The sequence below is a fragment of the Lissotriton vulgaris genome, chromosome 2_1, assembly GCF_964263255.1.
Source record: "Lissotriton vulgaris chromosome 2_1, aLisVul1.2, whole genome shotgun sequence".
In the NCBI taxonomy this organism is placed as follows: Eukaryota; Metazoa; Chordata; class Amphibia; order Caudata; family Salamandridae; genus Lissotriton; species Lissotriton vulgaris.
The window spans coordinates 1,586,231,822-1,586,257,406 of record NC_141687.1 but is presented as its reverse complement, the minus strand read 5'-3'; the positions used below and the strand labels follow the sequence as shown (position 1 = coordinate 1,586,257,406).

The 25,585-nt window shown below is 43.1% G+C and overlaps 1 protein-coding gene across 1 annotated transcript in view; it reads left to right on the top strand.

Moving 5' to 3' along the window:
- LRP1B (LDL receptor related protein 1B) overlaps positions 1–25,585 on the top strand; it is a 3,669,685-nt gene that overhangs the window by 2,968,303 nt on the left and 675,797 nt on the right. Inside the window, exons 48-50 of the mRNA XM_086955170.1 lie at positions 9,879–9,992; positions 10,299–10,448; positions 14,509–14,631. Of these exons, the coding sequence (XP_086811296.1) occupies positions 9,879–9,992; positions 10,299–10,448; positions 14,509–14,631 (387 nt within the window). The remainder of the gene's footprint in view (positions 1–9,878; positions 9,993–10,298; positions 10,449–14,508; positions 14,632–25,585) is intronic.

The window sequence follows — 25,585 nt, the reverse complement described above, 5'->3', positions numbered from 1 at the left end:
TGGCTACAGCCCCAATCCAAGATGTCCTTCCTGAAAAGGTTGGGAGGGCTGAGCAAACCTCAGCCCCATCTCTAGCTAACTGAAAAGATTAGCAGAGCTGTTATGATAACAGCTCATACCCAAACTGAGTCTCCTCCTGAAAAGGTTGGTGGGGCTGTGATGGCCACAGCCCAAACTCAAACTGATACATGGGTAGTGAAGCCTGAAATGATGGATCACTCCACCCAAACTAAGAGCATGGAGGAGGAAGAGAAATCTCCCCCTCACCAGACATTAGGAAAGGATCAGCCTCCTCAGGGAACTGATCTTACCCCTGATGAAGGAACTGTCCCAGAGGTTGTTAGGCCTGGCCTGACAGGGCCTCAGATGGCAGTGGGCCTTTCTCAGGTGGGACCCAGTCTGGAGCAGGTAACCTGCCCCTCTCTACCTTGCCTTACTCAGCCCAGAGCTGCAGAGGACAAGAAGGACAGTGAGCCCCAAAGGGCCCCCTGTCAAATAAAGCACCCCCATCAACAGATTAGGGGCACCGAAACTAGGAGCCCTAGTGAGGTGAAATCTTTAAAAACTCCTGAGGGATCCCCCTTAAAAGTAGTTAGGGACCTCCCCCAGATGGATATTGTTGGGCACAGCCAAACCTGGGACACTAAGGGCCCAAACCTGAACTGTCCCTCCAGTAAGCCAACCAAAGGGACCCAGCCTCCAGCTTTAGGTAGCCAGAGGTTGACCCTGAGAGCACAGTGCAACTCAGTCAAAGACAGAAAGGCACACATGGTGGAGAGTGATTGGAGGAAGCTGAGAACTACAGAGGAATCTCACTTCAGTACTCCATCCCAACATCAGCCTTTAACTTTGCAAAGACACACCACAGGTAGAGATTCCCTATGGTGGAGACCCTCAGATACCCTTAAGGTGAGGGATTGCTTAGTGGACCATGAGACAGGGGGTAACCAAGCCAGAGCTGGTACTTCCTTATATGGCCACTTAGACAATATAGGCTTACCTGGTCAAGGATAGCCTTATCTCCTTTCGTTTGGGGGGGGGGGTTATGTAGGAAGGTGGATATCTGACTATGGTTACCCCCAAACTTTTTGCCTGGTGTTTAGCTGGTTTTTGACATAGTTGGCCTGGGATCCTGCTATTCAGGGCCCCAGGCTGATTGCTCTCTCCTTAAAATGGACTCCATGTACCTTAGGTGCATACACAATTGGAACTGGTTCACCTTATTGGCCCCTGTAACAGTGTACCCTAGGTACCCAGGGCATAGGTGTTTCCAAGGCCTACCTGGGGCTGCAGCATGTATTGTGCCACCCCTGACCTGGCCTCCATATTTGACACAACTGGCTGATCACTCAGCTTGGGTAAGTTGGTGTAATCACCTCTTGCTTAGATATAGTATCCCTATATCTAACCTTAACTGGACACATATGTTCCTATCAGCCACTCCTATGGAAGGCCTCATCAATCCTGGAGGCAGAGTGCTTGGATATATGTGAGCTGGTGCTCTAGCATGAGCTGAGCCTGTCTGCGGCTGTCGGGAACAACTCCCTTAGCTGTTCCGGGATATTGCCATACCATATACTCTTAAGTGCATTATAATCCTCGCGGTTATATGCTAACTTTGGTTTGGCTTTATCAAAACATGTCGAGTAAGGTGTCAAACGATTTGGAATACTATCCCCTCGACAGTTCTGTTGACGGGGATAGCATTCCACCCTTCTAGAGAGACACGACATGTACCTAGCCTTAACCCCGGTTAAAGTTAACCAGAGCCTCAGCATCACAAAGTGGACGCTGCCACCACAGACACAAGTCTGACCTCCTGCTGCTGGGAGTCCTTCCAGCGAGGGAGGCTTGGACAAAGGGTTTCCTGCCTTGGGAGGTGCGAGCACCACCCCAGACAGGATTTTGTGTATTGGGTAGGACAGGGCTGAATAGATTGAGACATGCCCGGGGCACACAAGGTGTCCCCGTGCATAAGCCAGTCCAAACCGGTCCTGGGACTTTCCAGACCCAGGCCCGGTGAGGAGCTGGACAAAGGAAAGGGGGTGTAAACGCCCCCCTTCCTGGTCCCACCCAGAGGAGGGACCTAGCAGGTGATCCACCCCTCAGATTGGGAATAAGAGTGGGAGCAGTGCCAGAGCACCTCAGATCATCCTGAATCAACTTTAAACGAAGAAGACGACTGGACTTCGACATTCTGCTGCACAGAAGACTGAAGAGAATCTCCCTTGTGGCCTAGGAGTGGCCACCCTGTGAACACAGGCACCAACCAGCAACTCGACGTCTGCTTTGCCGCCACCTCCCGTCGGAGCCCGAGCCCAGAGCCTGACAAGACCCAGACTCCAGACTTCTCACCGCTCGATCCACAGTCCCTGCAAAGAAGGGACCAGTGGAGGCACCGAGAGATGTGGGACCAGACCTCTTGAAAGACACCCAAAAAGCTGACTGCGCAGCATCAGAGGCATCCTCGATGTTGTGCTTTGAGAACTAAGAACCCCCACCACCGAGCAGCTTTTGCACCGAAGATCAGCCCCCCAGCATCTCCACGATCTGCCTGGAGCCCTTTTGCATCGTGCCACTTGATGCGCCATCCCGGCCACTAGCCACATGATCAGCGGCGATCTTGGCAACGAAACTGACAAACTACATGGCGGGTCTGGTTGCTCCAGACTTGCCCTCGCTCCTGTAAAAAGGAACACCCGCTCTGACCTTGCTGGTCCGAGTGATAAGCCTTTTTTGATTCCTGCGTGGCTTGCATTAGCCAAGGCCTGTTTGCTCCAATCAAATAGCCGACACAGCCAACAGCGAGAAGCCTGCGTGCGACAGTTTGTGACCGACTCCTGGATGTTCTCGACCCCCGGTGTCTACGTGGCTGCAAAGAGAAGCTACACCTCAACGCCTGTTTGCACCCAACATCGCCTGGTTCCAATCTGGTTCCACGGTAATCACTGGCTAGTGACTTTGAACATTGTCCCCTCTGCTTTCAGGTCTTCACATCTTCAGATCCACCCTTGGATCCACCGGAACTCTTCACATCGAGCCACCTGCAGCATCTTCAGCTCCATGCACCATCCACCAGCGTGACGAAACCCGACACTACTTCGACCCTATGCACCCGCTTCCTGTGGGTTAGGTAACTCAGCAACGCCGGTGTTTCCACACTAGTACATACTTCTAGGGCCTGTGTCTCAAGTTTCAGCTTTCTAGGTCACTCGGAAGGTTCCGAACTAACTAACTTTACAACTTTTACGCACCATAGACTTAACATTGGTGAGTGCGGGCACTTTAGACACTGCACCCGAGTCCCGCGGCCTTTCCCGACTTAGTCACTGCTAATCCCGATCAGCTCCAGCGATTCCCAAGGCCCTAGGCCTGTTTCCTTTTAGATTGGTATCTCTTATACCACTTTCTTAGTATATGGTTTAGGTGGCCCCTAGGGCTCATCCATATTGCGCAACTTTTGTGTATTTTAAACTGTGCTTTGTTTAACGCTTGTGCTTCTGTGCTCATAAAGAGTTCAGGGGATATTTGTAGTTAATAAATATATATATATTTTCAATATATATCTGTGTGGTGTCCTTTCATTTGGTATTCAAGGGGGTTGTGTATGGTAATACAGCTGGCTTCACATGCCTTTCAGAGTTTAGCCTAAGACTGCTTTGTCCACGTTACCACTAGGATAACTAGTCTATAAGGTTGACTTACAACCGATCATCATAAGGGTTGCTTGGCATGGTACAAAGTGATCACTAGAACTAGTGAGCATTATATACCAGGCCAACTTCTCACAATTGTTGCTTAATTCAGGTCAACTACATACAGCTTGATTTGTTCCTGAAGCACAGGCACTTTAAAATGTACTTGATTGAGGACAATTATAATCAGTTGGCTTGATCTTGACACGTGTATTTTAAGATTTGTAGATGAATAACAAATTGAACTGGGCAATTTTAATGTGGATTTTAATACTGTTTTATTGTTGCAAAGGTTTTAATTAATCATGCATAATAAATGTACCACTTCTCACAGAAAATAATAACATGCATCATATTTTGGGGCGCAAACAAATCACACCCACATGAGTCAAAATCCTTCATCTAGGACCATACATTTGGAATAATGAATAATCAGTGGACCATGCTCAGTCTCTACCGCTCAATAGAAAATTATCTTTCCACCAAGACATTGGCACTAACAGACATTTTATTATGTTTGGAAGACATCCTGTCGCTCTTTTGAAATGCCAGAAAATTGTCCTTAGTTCAAGTTAGGTCAGCTTTCTGTATAAGGTCCGGAGCTGAGAACAATTCCAGATAACTTAGGGCCAGATGTAGGTCACCTAATACCAGTCGGTAACGGCCGATTTCGACTGTTACCAACCGGTATTTGGTGATTGAGATGTAGAAGGCCTAAATTTTACAGAATCAGTAAATTTACCGAATCGGTAAATCTATATGTAGGTGGCACTGCAAACAGTGCCACAGGCCCCTAAGAATTCGTTTTTTACCATGTAATACTATTGCATGGTAAATAACGAATTCCTGTGTACATGCACATCTGTGCATGTACACCTGTGCCATGTGGCACACAGACATGCCCTAAGGGCATGTATGTGTGTCACTTTGCACACAAGCCTGAATCAGGGGTGCAACAGGGTGTCAAAGTGACACCCTGTCCCTCTTGTCAATTCGGTAATTTTACTGAATCGGTATTTACCGATTCGGTAATTGCCATTGGTTCCTATGGGCCTCAAGGCCCGTAGGAATCAATGGCAATTACCGAATCGGTAATTACCGAATTCTACAGATTCGATAAATGAATCGGTAAAAATACCTATATAGCAGTTACCGATTTGTAAATACTGAATCTGTAAAATTCGGTATTTACGAATCGGTAATTGCCAATTACCTACATCTGGCCTTAAGTGCTCTAAATCCAGCTTTAAAATAATTGAACAGTAGGATTCTGCCTGCCCTGTCAAGTTTCAGGAATCCCTTAAAAAGAGTGTGGTTAGCTTCGTATCGGGGTTGATCCAAACCATGAGCCAATTCAGTAAAGGGCGAAGGGTGAGCTTATCTGTCAAATACCCATTGACTAGCACTTAATGCACAATTTAAGATGAGCAACTGCAAGAGTGTCACAGTGTATACCTACTTCCAGATGCCACTACCATTAGATGCTGCAGAGATGTGTTTTGCTTCATATATTTTTAACAGGTGCAGTCAGTACAGGTAAGAGCGTGGGTCAGTGAGGCCGACGGGGAGAAGTCAACATACAAAGGGATTGGGAAAGTAAAATAAATAAAATCACTTACCTTGTGATCATCGCATATTCGACTCAGCGATGCAGCGAGCGCAAAGTAAGTGGCTTTATTTGTTTATTTATTTATTTATTTTCCCTAACCCATTGCATGTCAACTTCCCACCGCCCCACCGCTCTTACCTGTACCAGCCACAATTGATCTTTAACATAATTTAAATAGGCTTGCTACCCAAATCTTTGCTAATTCAAATACTGATGAAACACAACTCATCTATAATATGATTGTTTAGGACAGTGAGAGGGCACAAGAGACTCTTTGGCCATATAACACTGCAGGGTATGCAAAGGACATTAGCATAGAGATCTCTCAATCTTGGACCTTATGTCTTCTGATCTTCATGGACCCTTGGGCCCATAATCATGCTATGGAACTTACTACAATTCATACTAAGTTCAAGTGATGGCATAAAAGTGTCAAAGGACTCTAGTGATTATTGCGCTCCATGAAACGCTCATCTTACAACACTGTGTCATCCGCATAAAGAGGGCAGGAATTTAACTCTTCCCCGTATGTGGCAAGTTGTAATCTTCGCTGAACAGGTGGACCACCATGTGATTAATATATAAAGTAAATAAGAAAGGGGCAAAGATACACCCATTCTTCTCCTGGATATTAATCCAACATTTCTTGGTGCAGGAGTTATCCATACTATATCTTACTAAGGCCTTAATTGTCTTAAGCTTGTAAGTACCTCCTTCTTGAATTACCGCCTGACCTTTATTAGCCCAACAGACACCTTTGCTGCAATTCCCTTTCCTTAACCCTTATGTCCCGCATCCAGCACAGCAGATGCAGAGGATGGTCTTTCTCCTATGTAGCAGTTAAGACATAGAACAAATTACCCTTTCATCTCAGGACCTCTCTATCTCATCCAGAGTTCCGAAAGTCCCTGGAGACCTGGCTATTTGACTGATCCCGCGGACTATGTGAGCTCCTAGATGATCTCACGGGTGACAAGCTGTGCTTTAAAAATCTACTGATCAATTGATTGATTGATTGTTTGAGGTGAAATAAATCTACTTTAATACCCATTGAGATCATCAATGGCCAAATCTTATTCCTGTTTATTCTATCAAAAGGTGACGAAAGGTTCATGAAGTGTGTGCTTATGCTAGTTCTCCTTGCCTCTGCGGAATTATTCACACGTAGGTACACGTTTAAGCACTGATCAATAGTTCCCCTTACAGGTCAAAAGCCATATTGTAGGTCGAAGAATACATTTTCTGTTCTGCCCAACCCATTATCTGGATAAGATCGTGTACCCAAGTGCTTTTACCTTGACATGTATAAGCAAAGTCATGGTGTGGAAAAGCCTATCAGCAAGCCTATCCTGGTCAGAATTGACTACCACAAAATCCCCTCTAGAGTTTCTGGACCTTTCTGACCCAATCAACCTACCTTACCATGTTTAAAAAAAAGGAAACCTCTGACAACCTTCACACTACACAAGTGAACCACCTTACTTTTTTAACTGTTTGAAAAAATTGAGTAAGCCACCTCTTGGAGCATTTGGACTTTGTCCGAAAGCATAACAGAAGAACTGGAGTAGCAGTGGCAGAGTTTAATGGTAAAGGATCCTTTTCTTTTTACCATGTGGTGTGCCTGACCTTTCCGGAAGGAAGCCTTCAATATAGTTAAGATGGATTTGGGTTGCTCTATTAGCAGTGGTGTTCATGGTGGACAATAATGTTATGATAGTGCCTGGCACAACTCCCTTATGCAAATCAATGGGATTACTGGAAGTGCACCCTAACGCCTAAAGCATACCAGCTCTTCACCTATCTCTTAAGGTCTTGTATGGCACAAGGTATGCTACAAGGAGGCCTGTAGGGTGATGGCTGTACAATAGCTGTATGAGAACAAAATGTGCAATCTGTGGCTAAATATTTAATTATCGGGTTGGTAATTCTTTTTTCAATTAAAGATGACCTTTGATTACCTGCATCAACAGTATTTTTCATCAGTGACTCAACCTTACAATAAATTTGATTTAAGAAACACCCTAACAAGTTGGAATCACACCATTTACATTTATTAATGCCTCATCCAAGTACCTCTTCAACTGTAGAAATGTTGCACTCTGGTGCACCCACTGCTGAAGCTAAGAGACTTAGGGCCAGATGTAGGTTATCATGAAATCGTGCTAAGTAGCACACCAGATCTGTTCGTAGGACTCATGAAGCCTTTTTCATCCTTTTAAACAGTTGATTGATAAACAACAACGTTTTTTGCTAGGTACATTGTCTGACCCTGCACTATATATTCTCACTTTTATTAAGATAATCCTGAATACAAGTTAGAGAAACGTGAGTAAGGTGGGGATTTGTGTACCCCGTCCTGAAGAAGGTGTTTTACACCGAAACATGTCGATACACACAGCAAGGAGGTAACACACATTGACTGCGGCACAACCTCCCACTTTTTTATTTTTAATAGCACCAGCCCGGGGGCTTATTAAATAATTTTTAGTCACCCCACGAGCCAGGTCCTTTTTAAATTTTCACTCAGTTTTAAGAACTCCACGACACACACACATAATCAGTCCCTCACGTACACCACACATAATCCATCAAGTGCTTCCACGCACCCGTAGGTCGCAGCACGCCGTACCCCGTAGAGGGGTACGATGACCCCGATGATGAAGCATGACACCAAGGGGCCTGTTGGTGTGTGAGGGGACCTTAAAACCAGTAGGGTGCTCCCCACTGCGGAGACCACACCTACAACACGAGGAGTGGATTCTTGTTGTTTATTTACATTAGTCTAGGGAGAACGAATCCATCTCGATTGAATTTCTCTCTCCCCTTTTTGTTATTGACACCTACCATAGGGGTGTCTGATATGAAGAAAAGGGAAGGTGTGGGGACTGACAAGTGGGTACACATGCCCAGTCAACAAGCCAGTACCAGACTGCACACAGGCTCTGCAATGGGAGACCTGAGACACACTTTTTACAGGCTGCTTCTGTGGGTGGCACAACCAGTGCTGCACGCCCTCCAGCAGCATTTGGTTTACAAGCCCTGGGCACACTCAGTGCACTGTACTAGGGTCTGACCAGTAAACCAAATCAGCCAATCATGGAATCACTAATCCATACATCAATTTACAATAGAGAGAGCATATGCACTTTAGCACTGATCAGCAGTGGTAAAGTGCCCAGAGTCATAAAACCAACAAAAACAGGTCAGACAAAATACAGGAGGAAGGCAAAAAGTACAGGATGACCCTGCCAAAAGGGCCAAGTCCAACAATTATAAAGCTGTGTATTTTTACAGTCAATATTGAGTCATAACTTTGAATATGCATGTTGATGCAGAAGGCCTTAGCAGTATCATTATGATATAACTCAGTCAATACTTTTGCCTGTATACTACTGAGAATACTTCGGACCATATCAGGGAATGTGACCCGAGGGTGCAATGGGCATGTGCGTCCACTTACTGCACCCAGGGCACTTTGGTGTCACAGAAGAAAATCACACATGTTTGTGCAGCCGATTCTGTAATGCAGATAGTACCAGCAAACAGAGAGGTCTTGGCCCCCATAAAAGTGCAACCAGGGTGCTGCCTACAGTGTGAAAGGCAGGCCGTCAGTATTATTGAGCTGGGACATCTTTCACTATTAGGCTTCCCCCAGGTCAGCACAAGTTTGCAGCCAGCCTGGAGGCAGCTCATTATTAGTAATAGGGCACATTTTTCCTGTTTGCAAATGGCCCATCTAGTTGAAGATATGGTCCAGCACAAACAGGAACATTGGGACTGATGCATTGCCAAATGCGATGCAGTGCGCACAACAAAATTTGTTTTATTTATTTATATTTTACTTACCTGTAATCAGTCGTAATCCATATTTTACTACCCCCCACCCTGTCCCTCCCCCTCCCCACGTCAACGCCTGGCAGCACTCCCACGACCGACCGCTACTGCCTAATTTGCGAATCGGTAATAGGTTACCGACTGGCAAAATAGCGTTACTACATTGCAAACAGCGTTTTCGCAGTGGCAAACGTCCCTATTCTCCGATTGCGATGGCTAAAACAGTTCATACATCTGGCCCTTTGTGCCTTATCTATAATAGGAGAACATTTAAAAAAAATTGTTATTAATCGTTCGAAAATGACAAGTGATAATTTCTTATTTAAATACTAAGCTAGTGATTTGTTTTCATGTTCACAAAGCAAGCAATAATAACCATTAACCCGCAGAAAGCAAAAAATACTTGGTAAACAGTAATTTTATCATCCTGTTACTGATACATTATTTCCTTAACAAAATCTGGATGTGAAGATGCCATTTTAATGAGCATCTAAAAAAATGGCATGTCTGTGAAACCCCATAGCCTATTTTAGTCGGAATGTACAGAATTTGATATGAACTTGTTCAATGGCTGAGGTTGCTTGTTCAGACGTATTGCTTGCTACATGCTTTAATATATCTGAACAAATATACAACCAATACAAAATATATGTAAACATGTTTTTCACTGCTAGTCATCAAAATGGTAAACATTTCTTTTCTTGTCTGTGAATATGTGTTTTTGCTTTTTTTTCGTGTAGCGTCAACATGCGCTTCTACAGAGTTCCTTTGTAAAGACGGGACGTGCATTGCGAAATCCGCCCAGTGCAACCAAGTCATCGACTGTTCCGATGCGTCGGATGAGAAGAACTGCAGTAAGCTGTTTGTTCCCATTTTAGCTTTTGACCCTATCTGCTCTTCTGCCCTAAACCATCATATTATTAGTCCTTGATTTATAGTTCCTGTTCCTTGTGTTCCTGGAACCATAATTATAATTGTCATTCTCGTTAACCTGACTGTTGTTATGGATCTGCCTCCTTTAAATGTCAATGTTTGGATAGAACCCAGCTGCCATCCGTAGTTTATGAAGATCGTGGCCTGTTGCGATGATACTGGAAGTGACATAATTTCGCAAGACGTATTGGAAGTAAAGCAAATATTTGTAATCTTTTTAATTGCAGATATCACAGATTGCAGCAATTTCTACAAACTTGGTATAAAAACGAAAGGCTTCGTCCGCTGCAATTCCACTTCACTGTGTATTCTACCAGAATGGATATGTGATGGAGCAAATGACTGTGGGGATTTTACAGACGAATTAAAATGCCCAGGTAATCACCAATGTCACCAATGTTTATTTGCAGTTAACGATAAAAAGCTCCAAAGATGTAATGCAGGACGAAGTCAAGTTCAAACATAGAACCTGCTCTGTGTTTAGTCTTCACCCAAGTGCATAAATCATGTTGTGCACAATTTCTTTAGTCTGCAGGTGGTTTGCCATAATTAGAATAGCAAAAGTAAACAGCAAACACGAATTGCTTTGTCTTTGACTTAAAGTGTATATTGCACAGAATTCTGAAACAACTGTTATGTTATGTTATGTTAGAACTGTATTTCTTGAGCGCACGGCTACCCAGAACGGGTGTCCCGGCGCTTTGGCAGAGAGTCCTGAACACAACCAAGAAAAAACCCAGCGGCAGAAACACTGTAGGCCCACTGGTTAGGTGGAGAATAGAAGCGTCTTGAGCTCCTTTCTAAAGGCCAGAAGATTATTAGCCTTGCGGAGTGATAGAGGGAGCTCATTCCACAACCTGGCCGCCATAAACTGGAAAGACCGGCCTCCCATCCGCACGCGTTTGATCACTGGTATCTCCACTTTAGCCAGGTCAGCAGATCTTAAACTCCTCCGGGGAACGTAGCGAACAATCCGCTTCCTGAGGTAAGCTGGGCCAATGCAGTGGAGGGCTTTAAACGCCAACGTAAGGACTTTGAAACTAATTCTGCTGGGAATAGACAGCCAATGCAGCTTTCCACGCAGTAGAGAGGCACTGGCTCTCCGTGGAAGGCCAAAGATGGCTCTGGCCGCCGAGTTTTGGACCACTTGCAATCTGGATACCAGATATTTAGGCAGACCAGCGAAGAGTGCGTTAGCGTAATCTAAACGCGAACCCACGAGTGCTTGCACAATGTTCTTGCGGTATTGAAGGGAAAGCAGTGGGAGAAATTTCCTCACCATCTTCAGGATACCAAAACATTTTCCCGCCAGGCCCGTGATGTGGGGACGAAAAGAAAGACTGTCGTCGAATACCACACCCAGATTTTTTACTTGGGCAACTGGTTTCTCAGGGGGGAACATGTCGGAAGGCCACCACGATTTCCAGCCAGGGTCTTCAGCACAACCGAAAAAGAGCAACTCGGACTTATCCGAGTTACATTTCAGGTTCTGGTGCTGAAACCAAGCAAAAACAGCACTCAGGCAGTCTCTGATTCTGTCGCCATTAAAAACCTCTCCCTTCCTGCAAGTGAACAGGAGCTGGGTGTCGTCAGCGTATGAAATGACCCGGGCTCCAAATGCCTCCGCGACCTTCGCCAAAGGGGCCACATAAATGTTAAAAATGGTGGGGCTCAGGATGGATCCTTGAGGCACCCCCACCTCTAGCAAAGGCATTTCCGCGGAGAACGGAGGAGCCCAGATCACCTGCCGACGGTCGGTTAAGAAGGATTGAAACCAGTCCAACACCGTCCCCCGCAGACCGACCTCCCGGAGTCTTCGGAGGAGGCCGGCGTGTGGGACGGTGTCGAATGCCGCCGACAGGTCCAGCAAGACCAACATGGCCTTTCCCCCAAGATCAAGCGTCTCCCTGATGGCGTCGGTCACCTCCACAAGAGCTGTCTCCGTACTATAATTAGCACGGAAACCAGATTGGGAGTCATGCAGCAGATTGTTATTCTCTATAAAGGTGGTAAGAGTGTGCTGAACATGTTTCTCCGCCACCTTCGCCAGAGCAGGGAGAAGGGAGATAGGTCTATAGTTGGCCCACTGTAAAGGGTCGAGCAGAGGCTTCTTAATGAGCGGGAGGATAAGAGCGTGCTTCCATTCTTTAGGGACCACTCCAGAACTCAGAGACATGTTGAGCAAGGGGTTCAGCAAGTTGTTAATAGCTGGTGCCACCGAGCTCAGGCATTTGGCCGGACACGCATCCAAGGGGGATCCAGATATAGCCATGAAATAGAGTCTCTCCAAGTCAGTTTGGACTTTCAAACTAAAATCCATTTAAAAAACATGATTGTTTGGAAGAAAAATTACTCAGTTAGGTCAAACCAAACCAATTTTTGAAACATTTACATTGTATGTTATAGTAATAAACACATGAAACGAACTTTAATTGTTCAATTGTATGAAAAACAACACACAAAGATGGCGGCAGGAACGCTTACAAATAGTCTAACCACTAGAAAAGACATTCCAAGTATATACAGCACAATAAATTCCTCAGCTGGGCATGGGTGATTAGACATAAAGTCTTATGATAAATTTCATTAGGTCATCCTTTATTTTTACAAAATATTTTCAAAGCTGTAAATGGTTTAATGTTTTTTTATTCTTGCTTTTTAATTATTTATGAAGTGTTTTTTTAACCAAAATGTATTGTATTTTAATAGTTATGTGCTTTTAAGATATTTTTTATATATCGAAATAAAGCTTTGATGATGATGAGTAATGAGCCTTCTTGTCAGGTTAACGTGGAACGCAAGCATGATTATGTAGAGGCATGAATAGTCTACCAGACATTGCAGAACTAGCAGAAGAAGAGAGACCACTGTATTCCCGCAAGGATTTTACTGTGGAAGTACCACAGAAATTACAAGCCCACTTCATAGTGGCAAATCCACTGACTTGTTACAATCGCGCATGCATAGATTAATAGTATCAAATTGTAATAATATTGGTAATAGGAACCAATGAGACGCAGGCAGACAAATGAAAGAGAATTTGTTTTTTCTTCCTGTAGAGATTGGCTAGTTGTGCTCTGAGTGCTCATCAGTCAGTAAGAATGGCAGAGAACTAGGTCTAACTAAAACTGCAGGTTCCGCAGAAGCCAGATCTAGTAGTCAGCTGTCAGTCAGAATTTCCAACAGCCAGGAAATAAAACATTGCTTGTGCCTATGAGCTTCAATGAAACACCACACTGATGCAACAGAAGTCACCACATAGAGCAGTGCAGGAATGTAGAAGTAGAAGTGGGGTACCGACTCAAAGGAATAGGCTGTGGTGACAGTTGAGCTGTTGCTTCTGGTGGCTGGATGGAGAACATATTGGAGTCAAGTCAGGAGTGGGGCATTAGATAGTTCCACTCAATCAGTACACCCGCCTCCTCACTGACAGATACATTGGGTTACACAAAGATAAGGAGATAGATAATGGAGAGATGCACAGCTGTGCACGCTGGCCCTTTGATGTGGGTCGCTTACATTGGATTATTATCAAAATAAAACGGATCGTCATCTCCACCATGGCCGCTACCACGCTGGTACTACTCTAGAGGTACAAGTCACATGGATCCAGACACCAATACATGAGGCCGCAGTGGAAGGGTAAGATGACATAGATGCTTACAACTGCTACCTCCTCATGTCTAATGTGCTGTGCCATGCACACCACACAGCATAGTGCGTGCTTCTAGCTCAGATCTCTTCCCTAATTCTTGCCATGAATATTTATACTTTTCATTTTTTTTGCATCACAGCTTGAGAACTAGCACTCTGACAATCTTAACCGAAAAGTAGACGGATGTAGGTGGTAGATAAAGTATGAGGACATCAATACAAAGTTGAACAGCTTTATGTATGACAAAGTTACCTATTTTCAATTTAAATTAATCTGTATACGGCAGGATGGAGCTGTTCTGAATGGCGAAGTGATGCAAACTTTACCGGGAGTTAACCCGATTTGATGCATACCGTCATTGATCAATCATTTTTTTCAAATTACCATTCTCTAGTTAATGTATGGAAATATTTTGACGTGTAATAATGGGAAATGGATGGAATATTCTACCAGTTTGTTTTTGATAGCGTTTCTTTTTTGGAAAAATAAACATATTGATGGATCTGTAACTCTAGCAGCAGCACAAGCAGAGTCATTTCTATCCAAAGGAAACAACGTTTGCTGTCAATGGCATCACCAATGAGGGGGGGTGGGCACTGTTAACACCAACATGATGCCTTGCAGTGGTTTGAGGATTATTTTGTGTGGCGCACACAAAGAAAGGCGGCAAGTGATGCACAAAACATGGAGTCAGCCTAGTGCTCCAAAAATAGGGATGCCCCTGTTTAGTTCTACATGCTTTCGCTCATACATGTGTGTACTCTGATTCTGTCTCCTTTTAGTTCGAAACCGACACAAATGTAAAGAAAATTATTTTTCCTGCCCCAGTGGAAGATGCATATTAAACACCTCACTATGTGATGGGCAAAAAGACTGCGAGGATGGAGCAGATGAGCTACACTGTGGTAAGCAATTCTGGCTGAAAAAGTCATCATTTGATTCAAACAAAAGTGGCACCAGTCCTATACACATCTACCACATATTAATTTGGTGAAAGTCGCACAGGTATTACGCTGCAATCATCAAAATGTAGGTAAAAATATTGTTTTGTGGTTTAACACTTTTTCAAGATTTTTAGCTACTCAGCAGTGGAAGTAAAGAAAATCTCAAAAGGTTCAACTGAGGAGCAAAAAGCTGGCATTTCAAATTCTGCAAGCCCTTTGCCAAAACTGAAATGTTCTGTGGTGGGTGGGCACTGGTATCTATGAATAAAAAATGATCTCATATGAAATGTCAAACTGTACAAAAGCAAATGCCAATGTGCATATGAAGGCATATCATGTTGGTTTAACAGGCTCTTTGTCTTTAAATTAAAGCAGAGAAGTAGGGATGACTAATGTTGAGGGCTACTGATTACCGGTTTGTGCAGTAACGCGGAAAACCTCATGATTGTTTATTTACTCATCCCATTCTCATAATGTTCTCCTTGTAAGCAAGGTTATATAATTAAAAGTAAGGACGTGATTTGAATCAAAGAAAATTCCAATATATGCTAATGCAGTCTAGTTTTGCATGTCATAATACTACATGAACAGCGTGAATTCTCTGCTAGGCCCTGACCAAAAGTGCAGTTTATTCTGAAGTGGTAAACCTGCCAGGGTTCATTTTCTCATTGGTATGGCTCAACCTATGTATTAAGAGCCCTGCATGTCAGAATGAGGAATTGCATGATAATACCTTACGCATTCCAGTGTTTGGAAGTGCTGTGGTGTAGCTAGATATTTTGCGGCCCGTGGCGATCTTTGGGCCTCATTTATGAGGCTGTGCGTCACTTTTACACCACCGGTGTATCACTTTTTGTGACGCACCAGTGGAGTAAAAAATGCGCCTTGTTGCGCTATATTTACAAAGTGAAGCATCTAGGTAGATGCGTCACTTTGTAAACCCCTGCGCCACATTATACCTGCGCAAGGTATAATGTATGCAAGGGGGGTGTATTGATGCAAGGAAGGGTCGTAGAAGTGACGCAGTGAAATCTATGAGATTTCACTGCGTCACTTTTAGGACACCGTTGCGTCAAAATCTTGCGCCTGCCTCACAGCAGGCGTAAGACTGACGCAGGCCTTTTCACATGGGGCTTGCCCCATGTGAAAGGATGCATTGCTGGAGTTGCGTCACTTTTGTGACACACTCCGGCAATGCGTCACTTTTGCGCTTACAGATATGTCGATCCCCTGCATTCGCCGACCAGCGACGGCCGTAGGTAAGGTGGGAGGCCTTCGCTCCGAAAACTCAGGACCCCCCCTGCAACCCGCCTTGCTACACCAATGCGGAACTGTGCAGTTTTCCCTGAGCAGAACGAGACCCTTTATGTCCATAATATTACATCTGAACGGGGGGAGTCCGCCTCCCCCCGTTCAGATCAGAAGCCACCGACGTCATCTGCGGTGTACCACAAGGATCGTCACTCAGCCCCACGCTGTTCAACATCTACATGAGCCCCCTTGCGGCCATCGCACGCCAACACAACCTCAACATCATCTCCTACGCCGGCGACACCCAGTTGATCCTCTCCCTCACCAACGACCCCGCCACCGCCAGAACCAACCTTCACGAAGGGATGAAAGACGTAGCCGAGTGGATGAGGAACAGCTGCCTGAAACTGAATTCGGATAAGATGGAAGTCCTCATCCTGGGATCATCGCCATCCGCCTGGGACGACTCCTAGTGGCCCCCTGCCCTGGGCAGCGCACCCAAACCAACGGACCTCGCACGCAACCTGGGCTTCATCCAGGACTCCTCCCTCTCCATGACCAGACAAGTTAACGCCGTCTCCTCGTCATGCTTCAACATCCTACGCATGCTACGGAAGATCTTCTGATGGATCCCCACCGAAACCAGAAGACGGTCACCCAGGCCCTCGTCACCAGCCGATTGGACTACGGCAACTCCCTCTACGCTGGAACCACTGCCAAACTCCAGAAGAGACTTCAGCAGGTTCAGAACGCCTCAGCACGACTCATCCTGGACATCCCCCGACGCAGCCACATCTCCGCACACCTAAGAAACCTGCACTGGCTCCCCGTCAACAAAAGAATCACGTTCCGACTCCTCACCCACGCACACAAAGCTCTCCACAACTAAGGACCAAGATACCTCAACGACCGCCTCAACTTCTACACTCCCACCTGCCAGCTTCGATCGACCAGCCGCGCCCTCGCCGCCATCCCCCGCATCCGAAGAGCCACAACGGGAGGAAGATCCTTCTCCTACCTGGCCGCCAAGACGTGGAACTCCCTCCCCACCCACCTCCGCCTGACCCAAGACCACCTCGCCTTCAGGAAGCAACTCAAAACCTGGCTGTTTGAGCAGTAGCAGGCCCCCCTCCACAAGCGCCTTGAGACCCTCCGGGTGAGTAGCGTGCTATACAAATGCTTTGATTGATTGATTACATCTTTATTGCTTGATTATTAATACCAGTGACACACTGTACACAATAAATACATTAAAAAGATACACAAAACGAGCTCCTGACACAATCAGCATTGTCACTGAAAAACATAAACCCACCTAGATCAGTGTTTTGAACAAAAAATTGACAAAAGTACTCACTTTCTGCCCTGATGATTAAGGTGTGATGGTCCCAAAGCTATCTATGACAGGTAGCTCGGCAGCAAGGATGTGTAAATAAGGTACACCAGTTGATTGAAGCTGATTTTCTGTGCATGCCGCCCTCCCCCATTGGGCGGCGGTTTTGCACATATAATCAATTGTTATAATCTATGTTACCCTAAAATAGCAGGTGCAGCTGATAAAGAGCAATAAGCATTGTGAATTATCTGACTAGTTGTGCCTGTATGCTGGTATTCAATGAGTCGACCGAAATTAAAACAGAGTCTGGGTGCATTGTAAATAGGGTGCAAAGGACGTTATCAATGAAAAGTGCAACAGCAGTCTAGGCATCTAAATGAATGATCCGGCTAGTGAGCTTTTCTTCATGTAATAAGTCAAGGGCGGAGGCTTTGTTGATGTTCCAATTAGTGATGCCTGTGTGCGGGTGATGGATAAGACAGCAACATATAAAAAAAAGCAACCAGGGTAAGCAGGGTACAGTGGACGTTAGCAGTGAAAAGTGCAAGTGCAGCAGACTTGGCATCTGGTTACTTTAGCAGGCTAGTAAGGCCTACATACACGTAATGAGTCTTGGGCAAGGGTTAAGGACAGCCACCCTGCGTAAGCAGTGAGCTAGGTGCTTAGGCTGTTTTCTGACTAGTGATGCCTATGTACCGATATAAGGTGAAGGATGGTATAAAGTGCAATGTGGTTTACCATGTTTAGGCTATATTGATCTATGGGTTAGCTAATCACCCCACTCCCCTGCATCTGCTGGGATCCTGGCCTCAACCTTTTTCGGAAATCACTGGACAAATGTTTCTAGTACACAGTTTAACCTCATGTCTGATGGTTTAAAGCATGCCATCACAGTCTCCCTGCAGGACTTAATTCCTCAGTCCCTTAATGTCCACATTCCCTAGCCACCAAAATAACCTATGGATGCCATTCTGCTTATTTCACTTATTGATACTTACCACAGCTTCAGAGGTTATTGTGCCCATGCCCATGAAGGCCCATTTCATCACCATTTGTATGATGGTGAAGGTCAGGCAGAAATTGTTTCAACTGGGTACACTTACAGCTTTGTGTCTTTTATCCTCTTTCTACGTGGACAATGTCAGGAATGAGGAGAATTCTATGGTTATTGTAAACTACCCAAAAAAGGACCGATGCCATCAAACATTTATCATTGGCAAACTTAAATGTTTTCAACTACCCGATTCTTTATTTATGGCCATTGCTTGAAATTGTATTTCTTCATTCCACAAAAACTATTGCCTATTCATATATCCTTGGTTTAAGAATCCCATTTCTCTTGACATTATGTTTTTTGTTCTGCTCAAACTGTTTTCTAACTCATCTGATTTGGCTAGCAAACATTTCAATCTTGAGCTCGTTTGGGAGATATGGCTTATTTATGGGTCTAAAAAATCTGTGAGCTGGCCAGGTTTGACTGGAGCTTGGAAAATGTTGTAAGCCTATTTTTTGTCTTTTCTTCTCCAACACAAATTAGCAAATATGCAGAGGGAAGATCAAAGCCATACCACTGAGCACTTTGACATGCAGCATTTATGCATTTTTATCAGCTTGGTTTTAATGCCACTTTATGGTTTATGTTTTAAGGGACAAAAATGTTGAATATTAATATTGTTGGCCAGCTTTCATTTTTTTTTCATACCTTTCTGCAAGTGCTATAGCATGACAGTATTCTAAAAATGAACCGTTTTAACAAAACTAGCCGTGGGAAAGAATTTTCAAACAAAAACTGTACAAATTCATTGCAAGACTTTTTTCAGCTGAAATCTCCTCCCACCTCTCTTTCATTTTGCTCTTCTTTGACTTTGTTATATATGACGGGACACAATAAGCAACAGCAATAGAATTGTCTGCAACAAACTGTAGGCCCATGTTTGCAATCCACATCTTCAGAATGACAGGTTTGTAGTCGTTAACATACTTGGAGACCTCTTTTCTTCTTAGGTTGTATGTATTTTTCTGTGATTTCCGTGTAAGTGTATGTTTGACTGCAAACTGGATGCTGTTGACTCTTCCTTGTGAGATGACAGGTCGTTTGAATTCAAACGACTTCTTGTGTAGAATTTTCCATTGGATCTGTATTTTTGACAACAGTATTTTCCACACCTATGATTTTGGAATCGTAGAACTTGTTGTCTTAAAATCTTTTCACCAGTATTCTTTGGGATTGCACAAATTACATACTGCTCTATGAAGACCAAAAACAGATTCATCAGTATTGGTTCCAAACTTTAGAGCATCCTTTACCCATAGCAGCATGTGAATATGTAGTACTCCTTGTCCCAAAATAAATCAGTTACTTCAGCAAGTGAAGGGTTTCTCTTGTTGCAAATAAACACCATCAAGGCTTGAAATCTGTGGTTGAAATATCTGAAAACATTTGCAGGTTCCAAGGAACAGAGTTCTCCTAGTGTCTTGAGATTGATGTCTTTTATACTAGAATTTGTCTCTCGCAAGAATTGAAGCAGGTCATCCCATACACACTCAGCACCACTGGATGTTAGAAACCATGTAGGTGCTCCAAAATGTCTCAACATGCATTTCAGCTCACCTTGAAAACGATGCCAATATTTGTTAGTCCCACATTGATGTTCCATGAGAGTAATCAAGTTGTATTCCAGGTGTTCATCTTTTCCGGAAATTTTCCCAACAAATTATCTTGCAGATAGATTTTGCTGATATACTTCTGTTTTCAAAATGTGATCTAGAGCATAAGACGATGCAGAAAAATCACTTTCAAATTGTAGATGAAACCTATAGGGGATATATTGACAAAATCTTGGGTCCTCTGAATAAAGTCTAGTAGATCTGTATTCGTCCGCTGGTATTTGTACAGGCCGGTCATCATACATACCACCTACTCCAGTAGGGAAAAGATGAGGGAACATAAAGCTTCTAAACTTTTTCCCATACACCTAAGGGAGTTCACTTTGTTTCTTTTAGGTGATATAAATCAATAGTATCACCAACAATTTGTAGAGGATGGATTCTATAATGTTCATAAATTTCTTCTACTCTGGTTGGATCCACTTTTTCTATCTGGCCTGTCATTGATGATGTATTGTCCTTCTGATGTGTGATGTCTTGAAGAATTTCTGTCGTTTTTTATAATATATGTTATTTTGTACCAGATATCAAGTTGCATTGTTAACTCTACTAACATCTACTAGCTCTTGCCATATCTTTTTACGCTTAGTCAGACACCATTTACTAGAATTACAAGTTTCTTCTTCTAAATTTCTCTGTACCTCTATAGTTTCAATATTTTTCTTAAAATCTAATGGCAAGTACACAACTCTATCTTTGAGACCTTTCTGGAACTCACTTGGAGGTAACAACCCTCTCTTTGGCTCCATGTGAACTATAGATTGAAATGGATGTCTAGACTTTATTAATAGGGATTCATAAACATAACATAAACGCAAGAATTTCAGGATAGGAGCGGACTGGAGCTGGCCATACGTTTTGAGAATTTCATGAAGATTCATCAACCGGCGGCAAAGTAATTCCAAATAGAATGTTGCGCATTTCCTATGAAAAATAGGTCCTAAATATAACTACCTACTGGCGACTGCCAGCAGGTACTATATATATATATATATATATATATATATATATATATATATATATATATATATATATATATCTATTCTCCAAAAGCTCTCAGCCGATAGCGCAAGCCAGCACTCAACACAGGATATGTTTCCCAATTTTCTCACGATTTATTGTCAGATAGCAGCATTCATCGCACAACACCAACGCGTTTCGCAACTCACTGACCGTGATCAAGCAACAGTGAGTTGCGAAACGCGTTGGTGTTGTGCGATGAATGCTGCTTTCTGACAATAAATCGTGAGAAAATTGGGAAACATATCCTGTGTTGAGTGCTGACTTGCGCTATCGGCTGATAGCTTTTGGAGATTACATGAAAGCGGGGCTCTGCTTTGTAGTCGGCACCGGTGACAAGAGCGCCATTGGACTACGAGTTTTGGAGCCAAAGCTGTGGATATATATATATATATATATATATATATATATATATATATATATACATATATGGAGTTTGATTCGGGGACCTGGCAGAGTTCGTGGCATATATATATATATATATATATATATATATATATATATATATATATATATATATATATATATATATATATATATATATATATAGAGAGAGAGAGAGAGAGAGAGAGAGAGAGAGAGAGAGAGAGAGAGAGAGAGAGAGAGAGAGAGAGAGAGAGAGAGAGAGAGAGAGAGAGAGAGAGAGAGAGAGAGAGAGAGAGAGAGAAAGAGAGGGTAATTATATAGTGAAAACCTAGGCAAAAGGCTGCAAATCACTGTACAGGGGCAGCATACTGTCAGTAACTGATAAGGAAGCTGACTGGTTATGATAGTTTAAATGGCTTAAATCTTGCTACATCAAATGTCTCCAATTTTCTAATGTTCTGCATACGCTCTCTAATTTGAATTACAGTGGTGCCACTCCACTTAGACAGTTTCCCTGGCAACAATACAACTCCATTCCAGACCACATTCTCAATTCTAGAAGAATCCCCCCATTTCAAAACAGCATGAACAATGAGTATTTTATATTTATTCCACACAAAGCTCATTTGTTCAATTATTTATCTTTAGGATATTTCTGTTGTTAGTTCAAAATATACCACATACAGCTAGGGTAACATAGAAAATGTTCTAGTTTGAAGACAACTGGCCTGACACTTTCTGATCTAAAACTAAAGGCTAGTTTCTGACAGTAACAGAAAGAAAAACGGTCTTATAAATTAGGCAGTTCCCCAAGATTGATCTAGGCAACAGACTCTCAATAAATAAAATGTTTTACTCTGAGCAACAAGAAACAGATCTTTTCCCAGACTATGATAAATTATAAAATGTGATAAGTTCTCAAATAACCTCATAAGTAAATCCAACAGGTGCAAAGTTAGTTGTAGGATATCTGAAAAATAGATTATTTCTATCTCATTGCATTCTTTGTATGTATTGCATTGAGGGGAGAAGCATCATGACTCACTTGAACTTCACTGCTCATAAAACAAGGTTGCCTTTCAGTAGTTGTATATTGGACCATGTTTCCATAGGAAACACATTTTTTGCTTTTCTAACAACTTTGGGGGCCATTTGAGGAATCATCACAAAACTTTCCAATAAAAGGCTCATGTACCTCAGCAGCTCCTTCCTGAAAAGACTCAGTCTGATCTGTTGTGCAGGGAGGGTTAAGATTTTTATTTAATGCAATTTTCCACACGAAAATTAGACACAGGTACAGGCAAGATGGCTGAACGCAATGACACCAAATTTTGAAGGAATAAAGATCTTGAGCCAGACAGTTGGCTTTTTGTGTTTGATGTAAATCTGTTCAGTAGTTTTTCAGTAATTAAGGTTTAAATTAGAGGTATGTTCATACTGTTGAGGATCTGCGGACCGGACTGATCTACAGATAAGATCTGAGTGGTTGCCACACCATCCAGAAACATTTTAGGATTCAGAGACCAAGTACCCTGTCCTGTAAAAAGAACAAATGAAACATATAGGGGGCGGTGTAGGAATACCCTTAAATATGCTAATTTCCTGAAACAAACTGAACATATCTACACCAAGGAGCTCATTACGATGTTGGGCGGAAAGCCTCCGTCCAACAGTTGGAATCTTTGCAAACACGTTGGAGGCCTTATGACCGACTCGCCCGATTATAATGTTTGTGGTCGCAACTTAAACCGTCCGGTCTATCTGACTCAGTTCCCACTGACTCGGGGAGTATTCCTGTGGATTGGAACTGCTCTGTAACCCCCTATGGATGGCGCTTCCGCAATTGGCATTACGATGTTGCTTTCAAACAAACTTTATGCATCGGCTGTCCGACACGGAAGGGGTGTCGGAAAGTGACTTTGGCAGCCTCTGGCCCCGCGGCCTACTGTTGACTGTAAAACCCTGCACTGTGTGGCAGTCACTGCAACAGGGTGCAGGGTTTTCCACACAAACACCATTTCCCCATAGCTGGCTGTGTTATGGCCAGTTATAGGGCGTAACACGACCTCCCACAGGAAACAATGGGAATCCGAATGAGCAGTGTTCGGTTGCATCATAAACTGGCATTGAGAAAAATGCCACTTTTCCTAAACCCTGTAATTGTTGTTGGTATTTGAGAAACTCGTGCAGCAGTAGTTGTTCCAGCACCATCAGCAAATGTTCCTTGCTGCATGTGTAGTCTCACACTTTGTGCACATGCTAAATGGGGGCCGTGGCTCATTTGAAGAGGCTTCTACATACTGGATGTACCACAGGAATATTTCTTTTCACTTACTCATGAAAACACTTTTTGGCACAAACTGCATGTGACTTATCATGCATTTACTTTCTTCGCTTCTGCTAGTATTGCGAGAAACTTCCAGACAATATTTTCGTAATTTTTTTGGGGTGGTTTTTCTCTTTCTCCAAAAGATTCTCCTCTTTCTGCTGCAGATAATCTGCTGTAGATGTCATCATCAACAGAATAAAACTCACAAAAAGAACACCAATCCAAATTCAGCCTCCTGTCTCCCTAAAGTAAACTTTAAAAATTCACACCACACCCAATGCATCATAAAATGGGGTGGAACCTTCCTATATTGATGATAGAAAGTGTGTACACCAATTTCTTTTCTTTCTGTGTCACACGGAATGCACGACTCCTACGCGGCTCCATCGCCCTGAATATGCGACGCTATAAAATGCATTAAAACAGCATTGAAAATGTATACCAAATAGAAATATACTATTTTCTTAAGTCTATTAGTAAATCTGTTTACATAAAGTAGAACATAAACTTTCTATATATGTTTTACTACATGCAGAGTCACGTCCCCTACACGACTCTGAAAATATGTGCCACAAGACAATGTCACAGCTCACGAAAATGTATTAAAATGACCATTAAAATGTTATCTATCAGTTGATATGCTACTTTCCATTCTGTAATATCATATCTCATACCTTAAAATAAACATTGTAAGTCTCAATATATGGGTTTTACTATACTGAAAACTATGCCGGAGCTATATACCCAGTGCGACAGGTTGCGACATGTGCACCACTCATAATTTTGTAGCAAAAAAAAAAATAATAATTATGGAGCTTACAGAAGAAGCCTAGTTCATATTGGAAACAGGTTGGTAACCCTTAAAATGCTTTTCTACTACATGTAAGCCACTGCTGACATACGGTATAGCTAGGCCATATGACCAAGGAACTACCATCTTACAACAAAATATGTCTTCTTCCAAGTTTGACTCTGCTACTTACACACTACCAGAGACATATCTGCTTTCATAGATCCACTTACCTATCCATACTAGAACTCACTATGCATAAAAATATAGAACCAGCAATACACCCAGAAAGACAGTGAGATAGGCCCTTAAATATCAATGTAACACCTACAGTATATATGCACTCACTTCCCAACACACAAACACCTTCAGAGACCCATAAAGCCACTCACAGATCCACTAATCTATCTATACATGCACTCATACACCCACTGTCATAAGTTACAGGTAGTTAGTAAGTAAACTTTGAAAACCATCAAAATTCACTAAACAAACAAAAGTCTCAAGGACATTATAGTTAGGAAATACACCTTAAAAAGACTTAGAAATTCACAGGAAAAAAAAGGTTACAGGGACATTATAATTAGGCTTAGATTTCATTTGTACAAAACCATATAAATTCAGCAGTTGTAGTTACCTGAGCTAACTATAACGTATGCCCTTGCAATGCACTTCTTATGACCTCACATATTATATCACCCTTGACATGGACAGTGACATCACTGATAACATCACTGACGACATCTCAAATTACTTCACTGAGAACACCTCAATTGACCTCACTGATGACATGATTGATGATATCATCTACAGAACTACTCACACACCCACGTACAACCCCATACAACATCTCATACACCTACTCCACTCTCAACCACTGACACCTATTCATAGACCAATACAAACACTCTCATACCTAGTCACTAATCCAAAGAGCCACTCTCACATCCTCCTACCAATAAAGCCTACTTACGTAACCACTAAATCACATATACAGCTACTCCTGCACCTACACACTGACCAATACAGGCACTCACAAATCCATTAATTCAGACATGCAGCCACTTACACACCAACTCATACACTTATACAGCCACTCAAACTCTACATAAATCACCCGTACACCCACTCACACAGCTCCTTCTTACCAATACAG